The 11,760-nt window shown below is 42.5% G+C and overlaps 1 protein-coding gene across 2 annotated transcripts; it reads left to right on the plus strand.

Moving 5' to 3' along the window:
* The first annotated feature begins 1,671 nt into the window (after nt 1-1,671).
* Nucleotides 1,672-11,000, plus strand: LOC127580644 (potassium voltage-gated channel subfamily A member 1). 2 transcript variants are annotated; one of them, XM_052034329.1, is made up of 3 exons: nt 1,672-2,900; nt 4,460-4,592; nt 4,876-11,000. In XM_052034329.1, the coding sequence occupies exon 3, from the start codon at nt 5,196-5,198 to the stop codon at nt 6,666-6,668; it is 1,473 nt and encodes a 490-aa protein (XP_051890289.1). In that variant the 5' UTR covers nt 1,672-2,900; nt 4,460-4,592; nt 4,876-5,195; the 3' UTR covers nt 6,669-11,000. The 2 variants fall into 2 exon arrangements, with proteins under 2 accessions (XP_051890289.1, XP_051890290.1); XM_052034330.1 differs by lacking the exon at nt 1,672-2,900 and adding an exon at nt 2,917-4,281 and having other exon boundaries at nt 4,876-8,829.
* Nucleotides 11,001-11,760: the final 760 nt, after the last annotated feature.

Raw genomic sequence — 11,760 nt, forward strand, 5'->3', positions numbered from 1 at the left:
CTCTGGTTAGACCACACTTAGAGTACTGTGTCCAGTTCTGGTCACCTCATTACAGGAAGGATGTGGAAGCGTTGGAAAGGGTGCAGAGGATATTTAGCAGGATGCTGCCTGGTTTAGAGCGTATGCATTATGAGGAGAGGCTTTACTCTTTGGAGAGAAGGAGGATGAGAGGAGACATGACAGAGGTGTACAAAATATTAAGAGGAATAGATAGAGTGGACAGCCAGCGCCGCTTTCCCAGGGCACCAATACTCAATACAAGAAGGCATGGCTTTAAAGTAATGGGTGGGAATTTCAAGGGAGATATCAGAGGAAGGTTTTTTTACCCAGAGAGTAGTTGGAGCATGGAATGCGCTGCTTGAGGCGGTGGTGGAGGCAGGTACATTGGTCAAATTCAAGAGATTACTAGATAAGCATATGGAGGAACTTAAAACAGAGGAATATGTGGGAGGAAGGGGTTAGATAGTCTTAGGTGAGGTTTAAAGGTCGGCACAACATTGTGGGCCAAAGGGCCTGTATTGTGCTGTACTGTTCCATGATTCTATGAAATGTAATGGCCAATTTGCATGGAGCAACGTCCCAGAATCTCCAATGAAATAATGACTACTTATTTTTAGTGCTTTGGTTGAGAAATAAACAATGGTTGGGACACCACAGAGAAGTGCCCCACGCTTCAACAGCACCCTGGGATATTTTATAGCTAACAGAGGTTACATGGCGCCTCAGTTCAAGATCCCATCTGATAATCAATATCTTTGAAAGAGTCCCTCAGCACCATCAGTACTTCATTGCTGTGTTGCATCTTTTAGAACAATTTTCTTGATTTTTTTTGAGGAGGCAACAGGGAAGATTGATGAGCTGAGTATATTTGTCTGTCAGTTTTGTCTCGATTTGTAGCACTCTTGCCCCAAGTCAAAGCGTTTTGTCTTCAGGGCACAATCCAGTAATGTAAACACTGCAGTGCGGTACTGGGGGAGTGCAGCAGTATCACTCAGATGTTTAAACTGAAGTCTTATCTGCTTTAAAGGACCTAAAGGACCCCAATGCATCATTTAGAAGAAAAGTCGCAGAAGTTATCCTCAGCACTGTGGTCAATATTCTCACTAAATATTATTAAATAGATTATTTGGTCATTACCACATCACTGTTTGAGGACCCTTCCTGTTCGCAAATTGGATACCATATTTCCTATATTCCTCCAAATATTGCACTTTAAATGTACTTCTTGGCTGTAAACCAATTATGGATATCCAGAAAGGGATGCATTAGATGCTACACAAATGTGAGTCTTTCTTCCTCGTCTATGTGGGTTTTAACAAAGTTTCACAAGGTCAAATGTGAGAATGTGCTCAGAAAAGTAAAAGGTCACAGGGACCCAGAGATCCAAAGTTAGCTCAGTGGCAGGAGGCAAATGCTGATGGTTGAGGAGCATTTTAATGATTGGAAGGCTGTTGATGGTGGAGTTTTGCAGGGTTGGTGCTAACTCCTTTGCTTTTTGTGGTATATATCAATGATTTAGACTTAATAACAGGAACCATGATTAAAAAGGTTGCAATGATACAACAGCTGGTTAATTGGGAGCAACCTGTAGATGGCAGGAAGCTATCAAGAGGCTTATCAGGTGGGCAGAAAATTGGCAAACCGAATTCAGTTCTGAGTTATATGAGGTAATGCATTTGTGGAGGTAAAATAAAGGAAGGGAATGCACAATTAATGGTAACAGCTGAGAAAAGCAAAGGAACAATGTATTGGTCCACAGGACAGGTAGATAAGGCATGCAGGACGTGTTCCTTTATTGGCTGAGGCAAAGAATATAAAAGCAAATAAGGTCATGCTCAAAATACATCCAACAATAGACAGGCCACAGTACTGCATACAGTTTTGTTTACCACTGTATGACCTGGCACTAACCAGCTACCAAAGAGATCTATGAGAACGTTGCTTGGTCTTGGGAATTTTGAATATGAAGATTGTTTAGACTGGAATTGTCTTGTCTATGATGAATTTGTATATAATGATGAGACCTAGATAGAGTGAACAGGAGGTACCTGCTGCTCTGGCAACTGGCGAGCATTGGTTTAAGGTTAAGTGGTGGAAGAATTACAGGAATTTTGGTGGGAGCAGAGGTTTGGAACTCATTGCTTGGAATGAAAAGCAGAAAAACTCATTGCATTTTAAAAATATAAGGACCAAGAACTGAGAAGCAGGCTTTTTTTTTGCCCAGCATATATTACAAACTCTAACTTCCCTTGAACTGAATAGTCAGAGGGCATTCTTTTGGCCGGTCCGGAATCACATAGGATTTTTTCCCTTGTTCATCACGAGGGTTTTCGTTTACAACACCATTACCACCAATGACTAGGATATTTTTTAATAAGCAGATTATTAGCTGATTTTTAATTCCACAGCGGCCATTTAAACTCAAATCTCTGGATTGTTAGTCTGGTAATTTAACCGCTGAACCCACCGTATCACCACTGTACACTACGCAGCAGATGTTTTTTTAAGTGTGTCATGCATTTGTATAATTCTATAATATTGTGTGTATAGCTTGGTGTTACTGGTTACTTCAGTCAGAACGATGGAACAAAAAGAGGTCTATCACCTGCTGGGGTTCCTACCGTTGCCAACTGTGCTTCGATACAATCCTGGAATTCCTAACACATTATCTCCCGCTTCCAATGCCCCGCCTCCAAACCCTCATTATTGGCTGCCTCCTTCCATTGCTAATTGGACAGTAAACAGTCTCCTCATTATCCCATTGGAAGATTCTTGACTGTCTGTCAAACAGCCATCTTTGCCTCCGCCAATGCTTCTCCACCAGATCAAAAAAAATTCAAAGAAAATGGGAGGAAAATAGTTGTTGCCGCTTCATGACCCGTCGCTCCGGGTTACTTTCGGTAGCCATCTGAGAATTATTTCTTTTTCATACCTGTGGGGTTAGGGGAGGGGAGTGGCGGAGACCTGGGGAATCCCCAGAGTTAACCAAATCCGCTGGGCATGGGTCCCACAGGCTCATGTGTTCATGTGGTGCTGGTTGTGGCACAGTTTATGTCTTTTGTTTTGCTGTTGAGAGTATTTGGAATTAATATAATAGCTAATTAGTAGGTGCTCTGCAAAGCTGTATCAACCTATTACCGTGTAGGAGATGGCGAACCCCAATATTAGGGCAATGGGATAAAGGGCAGTCACTTCTGGTAACGTTGATTGTCAACAGGCAAATTACGTAAGTGGTGAAGCGTTGACTGCTGAGCCCAGTAACGGGTCTTTCCCTGTTAATTGTGTCAGGATATTGTCAGGTGTGATTGATTTCCATAACCATTTGAGGTTTAAATAGATGTTGGCTTTTTTTGTTTTCAAACTGCAGCTCAGCAAAATGTAGGAATCTCTCATTTGTCGTTGCATTTTTTTAAACAAACTACGGGTCTATTAAAGTTTGTGGCATCAAAATGCAAAAGCATGAGCTTTTTTTATTTCCAAAATATATTGATGCATGAAAGAAATCCTACTTCTCGAGCTGCCTATGCTTCGGTTAAAACGCAGTCAGCGTTCACCTAGTGGTTTTACCCAAATTATGCAAAACACGTAAGATTTTGTTTTAGCTTAAAAGTAATGGATCTAGTCATCTGTGTTGCTAATCTTACAAAATAATGGGCGGGGCTTTGTATTAAACATAGGAAAGACGGTGCATCCGTGTAACTTCACAATTAATGTGAGCTATCGTGCTACTGCTTAGAATATCTCGTACAGTAAATGGCCCTTATTTTTTCCTTTTCGTACAGTAATATGGTACCTGCGGGCTGAACTCGCGATGCAGTGATTGGGTTCGAAGGTTTGCCACAGTGCGTTGCAGTCAAAGGAACATTGTCGTAAAATCTAACTAAATGATGCAGCAGTTTTGATGTTTATGATGCGGATTTTTGCGAGTGTGCTCGGCGTCGTGTGCAGTGAGGATCTAACCGGGCAGCCTGCACTGCGTCTAATATGTCTCGATTTCCTATGTGAGAAATAGAAAGAGATGTGTTTTAGGAAGCGGCAGTCTTCGCCGCAATGTGGATCCTGCTTTGCTCTAGCTGTTAGATTGCTGTCCGTAGGATGGTGCCCTGGTTACACTCCACAAAGCACTTCTGTTTTTTTTTGCTGATGCTGCAATGTTAAGGGATGACTAGATCGGTTGGCTTTAATGCATTCAGTCCTCCACACTGCACCACATGATGTTTCAACAAGGGGCCAGGATACTGGACCAAGGGATTGTTTTCCGTTACCTGCCATGAAGCCCATGTGCGTAGTCTAATGATTTTCTCTCTCTCTCTCTGTGCACTTTAACTGTTGTTTTAAAACCTCGCTGGGCGACTTTTCAGTCATAACCCAGTCGCTTCCTGCTACAGCGAACGTTAGGAACAGATGAGTTGTAAACAGTGTCGGTCCAATGTAATATAGGTTATTAATATTTCAACAGATCTCATGCACGGAAAGCTGTAAACCGATATCCACATTAAAGGGCGGTAGAAGGTACCCGGGAGGAGAGTTTTGCATCGCTCCTAGGCTTGGTCGCATTCCTGCACTTCATCCCGTCCTCTTTGACTTGTCAGGTAAGGGTTTGTTTCCCCCCACACTCCAAGTGAGCCCTGCGGTTGCAGAGTTCCTCCTCCTCCCCTCCTATCCCAGTACTGCAGCTGTTTTTTTTTCTCTATAGCGAAAGCCACTCACTGCCTAATGCGAAGATGTGAGACCGGGGCTGCCTGAGAACTCTGTAGCTCTGCATGAGCCGCGCTCGTATAGCATCCCCCTCTCTCCACCTATTTTTTAAAATATTCTTTTTGCCCATTTATGTCAAGCTGAGTTCTGTTTTATGTTAACGTTTGTGTTCCGCAGCACCTCGCTCCCGAGGTGAGGGGAAAGCGCCACGGAATTTGCTGAACTGCCAAGATCACTTGGGAACGATTGAGCCCCACAATGTTCAAGTCAGGTCAAAAGCTCAGAGCGATCCTTTAGCCTGGTCAAACCGTCCTGCCCACCACCCACCTGCACTCCTTCCCTCGCCCCCCACCCCCATCCTCCACCTCCCCCTCCCACTCCCCACAGAGCCCTGCCTCCGAATGTCCGATCGCGGGGGAGCAGCAGCCAGTGAATCGGACCCAGCCACAGCCTCCCATCGCCTCGGCGCGCCTGTCTGAAGCAAGCCGGCCGCCAGGATGACCGTGATCGCCGGCGACAACTTGGACGAAGCGTCGGCGCTGCCCGGCCACCCTCAGGACAGCTACCCGCCGGACAACGATGACCACGAGTGCTGCGAGCGGGTGGTCATCAACATCTCGGGGCTGAGGTTCGAGACGCAGCTGAAGACCCTCGCCCAGTTCCCCAACACGCTGCTGGGCAACCCCAAGAAGAGGATGCGCTACTTCGACCCTTTGCGCAACGAGTATTTCTTCGACAGGAATCGCCCCAGCTTCGACGCCATCCTCTACTACTACCAGTCGGGCGGCCGGCTCCGCAGACCGGTCAACGTGCCGCTGGAGATGTTCTCGGAAGAGATCAAGTTTTACGAACTGGGCGAAGAGGCGATGGAGAAATTCCGCGAAGACGAAGGCTTCATCCGGGAAGAGGAGCGACCCTTGCCCGAGAACGAGTACCAGAGGCAAGTGTGGCTGCTGTTTGAGCACCCGGAGAGTTCGGGACCGGCCCGGGGCATCGCCATCGTCTCGGTGATGGTCATCCTCATCTCCATCGTGATCTTCTGCCTGGAGACCCTGCCCCAGCTGAAAGACGACAGGAAGCGCATAATGCAGGTGGGCAACGCCACCATGCCCTACAAGTCCAACATCCTGACCGACCCCTTCTTCATCGTGGAGACCCTGTGCATCATCTGGTTTTCCTTCGAGCTCATCGTCCGCTTCTTCGCCTGCCCCAGCAAAGCGGACTTCTTCAAGAACATCATGAACTTCATCGACATCGTGGCCATCATCCCCTACTTCATCACGCTGGGCACCGAGCTGGCCGAGGAGGAGGAGGGCAACGTGAGCGGGGAGCAGGCCACCTCGCTGGCCATCCTGCGAGTTATCCGGCTCGTCCGGGTGTTCCGGATCTTCAAGCTGTCCCGGCACTCGAAAGGCCTCCAGATCCTGGGCCAGACTCTTAAAGCCAGTATGAGGGAGCTGGGACTGCTCATCTTCTTTCTCTTCATCGGAGTCATTTTGTTCTCCAGCGCCGTGTTCTTCGCAGAAGCCGACGACCCCGACTCCTTCTTCACCAGCATCCCGGACTCTTTCTGGTGGGCTGTGGTGTCAATGACCACCGTGGGTTACGGGGACATGTACCCGGTCACCATCGGAGGCAAGATCGTGGGATCCCTGTGCGCCATCGCCGGGGTCCTGACCATCGCGCTGCCCGTGCCCGTCATTGTGTCCAACTTCAACTACTTCTACCACCGGGAGACCGAGGGGGAGGAGCAAGCTCAGTACCTGCACGTTAGCTGCCCGAACATCGCCTCGGACAGCGACCTGCGAAGCCGCAGCTCCTCCACCATCAGCAAGTCGGAGTACATGGAGATCGAAGAAGACGTGAACAACAGCATAGACAATTTCAGAGAAGCAAACCTCAGAACTGGCAACTGCACTGTAGCGAACCAAAACTGTGTGAACAAAAGCAAACTGCTGACAGATGTTTAAACATCTGCGGGCTCGGTGGCTGAAGCCACGCTTTCCAGATACTGTTCCTTGTATTGGCTTTGTTGACCTCGTTAATGCGTTGTTGCATTGCAGTTATGCTAAGCGAAATAAGCTTTCAGAATTACGTGGAAGGTATATTTTCATTTATTTTTAAATGGCTTTCTTTCTCCAACTGCGTAACGAGGGAGATCTTTTTCCAGATCCATTCACGTGAGCAATCGTAGGTATATTCTTTAAACAGAACACTTGGTCTGATACCTGCTCGCCAACCTCGAATGGAAGTTTTTAAACAGTTCATTTACAACTACCAGTGCATGTGTTAAGGGACAATTCTGCAAACTGCGCCGTGCATCCAAACAAAGATAGCGAACGCCCAAAAGCATCAGATCTCGGAATTCTGGTGAAACGTGCGAGCGTCTGCGGCTTTCCACGCACTGATGAATTTTTCATTGCGGAAGGTGATTGTTTAGACTTGCTAAAAAGACATCGTCGTCCTTTATTGAGGAAAACAAGTGACTGCTTTTGCCTCAACTTTCTGATGTGACAACGAATCCGTTAAAAACATCTGCAGTGTTGCAATTTTCAGATATCGCAATTCATATCCTTCCAGGACTGAACGTTCAAAAAGCCCATTTCCGATTGGATGTGAGAAGCATAATTCAAGATCCAAACCCTTAAAACAATAGCATGTCTTGATATTCATCATTCACTTTTGTCTGGCATGCCTCGAACATTACCTCAAATAACAGAAAACAAGTCTGCGTTTTAAATTATATTTCTGGAGAGTTAGTACTCATTTGCTTTCACCAAAAGTGCAATGGCTTATTATTTAATTTATTATTTCCAAGCACTCATGGCCTGAATGTTAACTTGTATGGGGTAGAGTAACTTTAGATCATAGCATGTTTAACTACTTAACATTATGCCCTCTTTGGGAATGGTACCATGTAACCCACTATAACTTATGCATGACGTTAGGTTACAAAAGAGATTTGAACTGTAAGGATTGGATATTGAGGGACCCGATGATTTTCCTGCAGAATTTCAGGGAAATGAGTTGGTTCATGTCCTAACAATGCTCAAAATATGGTGCAACATAGCCCGGTTACTTCTGGGCAATCTGAAAACGTGAAAACAGGTTAGGTAATGTATATGACACAACTTAATTTAAAGTGGAACTAATCACACTGATAAGAAAGCATGCCTTTCGTGCATTTTAACAGAATGTAAATGTAAAATATATGTAAATGACGCATCCAAGCCATTCATTTCCTAATTTATTCTCATTGATAAAGTACTTTAAGTTTTGGCTTCCCTATTCTTTATGGCAGAAGCTCAGTAAATTACTTAGTTAGTTGCTAGTGCCTTTTAAATCCTTACACTCCTGGACTGCTGGAAGTGCCTCCATGTACAAAGAATGATTGAATGAGATGACGTCCACAGAAATCTTTTTAATCTGTTGCACAGTGAAAATATACCACCTCATTTCTGTTTGACAGTCTGGGGCAGAATTGTTTTACCTGTGAGGGCCAATGGACGGTTATCTTGATGATAAGTTTGTGGAATGGCATTTTCAGATAGTTCTGAAGATTTAAACCAACTGGTGAGAGAGATGGGAGGAAAACACACCTCCTCAGCAAATGGACACTGCAGCTAAACAGGAGCTGCAAAAGTATTTTTGGAATCTCTGATGTCCCCAGCAAATAAAGATTTGAACAAATTGTTACACTAAAGCATGTTACCTTCACCTCTTTCTGTCCACCTGCATAATCTGCAATGTACCAAAAAGGAGAATGAAGTTTCCTCAGCAGACTACCTCAGTTTAGATTGATGAAAGGACTGTTTCACTGTGTGGCTCCAGGCTGAGGGCATTCTTTTTTTTTGGTTCTTCTGAATTCACATAAACAATGATTTAAGTAGAAGTTTTTCCTCAATTTACTTTCTTATCATCTTTTCTGGAGCTGTATTTTCAAGTCAGTTTCAGTGCTTACATATGTTGCCAACATCTCTAGTTTAGCCTGTCACTCTCCGTAGCTTAATTGTAATGCAGAAACTTGTCACAGCTCACTCTGACATGCTACTTAAGGCCAGAAGCTCTCAAAGATATCATCAAACAATTACATCAATATTTGGAGAACTATATGGCAATTTCCCAAAGACCCGGAGAAACAAGCATTACATTTTTGTAATTAACATCGTGCAAGTCTTGAGCAGAGGAACCTACCTGGATATGATTGTGTTTATTGCAAGATACTGTTTGTTGTCCTAGGATAATACTGACTGAAACAACTGGATGAAAACACAATTAAATTCCGAAAGGAATGATGGGTTGATTATAAATTGTACTTTCTTGAAAATCTCAGGAATGCAGAGGAAAAGGATTTAGCAAAGTGTGAAGCTACTCCAAGTTCATATGACTGAATTAGTTGATACAACTGAACTGAGAGTATATTTGAAAGTTATGCAGAGGAATTTTGAATAACTCTTGAACTGCGTTTGCTGTTGGCAACAGGGCATTAACTTCTTCATTTAGAATATGTAAACCACCCATACTCTGGTTATCCCGACCCTTCCACATCACATAAACCTTGAGGTAGGACAAAATTTTCCCCTGTGTTAAATGACTTTAATACTGCACTTAATAAACAGCAATAAATGATCCAATGCTGCAGAACTGCTTTGATAAAATCTATGTGGCTTCTGGCAGCTCATGCTTACTTTAGCAATTGAGTTTCTAGTTTTTGGGAAATTGCACCTTAGGTTAACATTTATCTGCATGTGATTGAGAAGTGTGCTGCATGCAGTTTTTTGATAATGAAGGTTCTGAAAACCACTGGGATGGGTTAGGGTTTGGTGATGTCTATTTATAACCAAAACAGCTAAGTACAAGATATGGCTGGAGAGAAAAGCTGATGTAATATAGGCATGTCTTTCTGGTTATACAGTTTTGGTAGATATTCCTTCTCCTGGGCCAGCTTGGCATAGGTATTGTACATAGGCCTGAATGTACACAAGGTGGCTGGTTGTGAACAAAGTCCTGAAAGAGCCTCTTCTCTTTTTATAATAGAATCATTAATAATATTAGCAAAAATGAAGCAATTCAGAATAACGAGGACTGCTGTCTTGGTGTAATGTTTCGTTAAGTTATTTTGCCCAGTTTAAAGTGGTTTGCACTGAATAATATGCATTAAAGTGACATGATTAAAACGAGGAACTCTGTCATTTGTATCTGAGGTAAAATTTGCATTCATTTGATCAAAGTGAGTAAGAGAGAGAAAGAGTGGGGGACAAAAGTGTGACTGTGATGCTGCATAATCTATTGCTGATGAGCACATTTCATTTCAGCTCAGCAATAAATGATGGAGGGCTTCAGTTTTAAGTGTTGTTAAGATTACAATTTGAATATATTTTCAGCCTTGATCTGATATTTTGTACATACAAGGACATAACAGGTTTTTTATTCTCTTTAATCAAACCTGTAAAAAGTCAGATTTGCACCACATGAAGTCAAGGCTTCTTTGGTGTGGTCAAGGTGGCATATTAGAGGCTTTGCACATTGCTGATTAACACCTTGTTTGTTATGAAAATATTGGGTATTGAACTAGAGAACAAAAAACTTAATTCCTAAGTACTGTCAAGCTTTCATTTAGCATAAAAATGCACTTTAAAATTCAGCACAAATTGCCTTAACAGGTACATTGATCGTAAAAGTGAAAAGAGGTTCTGCAGCCTGTGTACCATCAGGTCCAGGGCTTTCAACTTTGAATAGTTGTAATATTGCTATTGTCATTTTTAAGTGATATCATTTTGAAAACAATTATGTTGTCAGGCTTGTTCACTTCCTGTTTTGGGATGTCATAATACTTTGATGCACCAATATATTGTGATTCATAAATCCTCATATTCATAATGCATTCATTTATTTTCTTCCAGAAGGACAACATAAAGGCCACAATAATTCACCATGTTGTAATAATATGAAAGGAAATGCCATTCTGTCAATTGTGATGGGTTATATTTCTAAAGAAATGGTAGCTTTGACCAGACTTATTCCAATTTTCCTATCTAGAGGATAATTAATTTGAAGTTGAATATTGTACCATCGAAACCCATATTATGACATCCCTACTCAGTGGGATACAATGATTCAATCTTCTGATTTACTATTCATTTGCCTGTTTACGGTCATAATCATTACCTAGAATTTGGGTTTATAAAATATTGTTATTTAAAAGAATAGTTTCTTGCCCAATGCAATCTGCTCAATGTATCAATCACTTTACCTTCCCCTTCAACCAAATAGCAAATTAAAGATGAATTTCCAGGCTCTGATTCAGCTATGTCCTGACTGGTTATTTTCAAAGAAGTCATTAGTGTACGGGTTATATTGACAATGTCTGATCTGAAACTATTAGTGTATGCAGTATACCAATAATATAATCATTGGGCCACATACAAGATTAATCTGTATCCATTCAGCTTTACAGCTGCTTTAAGTCCACATCAATGAGAAATATTTTTTTGAAGCTGAGGTAGATTTTAATTTTTTAAAATCTTTTATGAATGAAATAGATTGAGACTATTGTGTGCATATTTCTACTGACTTTGACTTGTAAATCTGAGTTAATTAAAATAAATACTGTGTAAAATAACATGTTCTCTGGAAGTCATCCCTTCCAAAACAATACAGGCTAGCACAGCAAAGACAGCTTTATGTGGTGGAAGACCTGGGGCATGAGCAAGCTTTGATGTTCTTTTGTGTGAGTGAAAGACTACCACATTTTACAATCGCTGGTAAGGTATACAGTTTTATTCTATATTATTATGGTGCTGCTTGTGTACAAGGAGTTGGTTTGCAAAAAATTAAAAAAATATTGTATTCTTAATATAAATTATTGTTCTTTACACTTCATGATAGTGTAATTCAGATGTTGAAACATTCGCTCCTAACTATCACGTTCAATGGTTTTGCACAGTAATGATATTAGGAAACTACTATACTTAAGTAGTAATGATATCTTAAACATGGAGATCTCTTTCCCCCAGTTTTCCTACTGTTCTCTCTTTTGGTCTCCAGCCTACACGTTCTCTT

The sequence above is a fragment of the Pristis pectinata genome, chromosome 19, assembly GCF_009764475.1.
Source record: "Pristis pectinata isolate sPriPec2 chromosome 19, sPriPec2.1.pri, whole genome shotgun sequence".
NCBI classification, from domain to species: Eukaryota; Metazoa; Chordata; class Chondrichthyes; order Rhinopristiformes; family Pristidae; genus Pristis; species Pristis pectinata.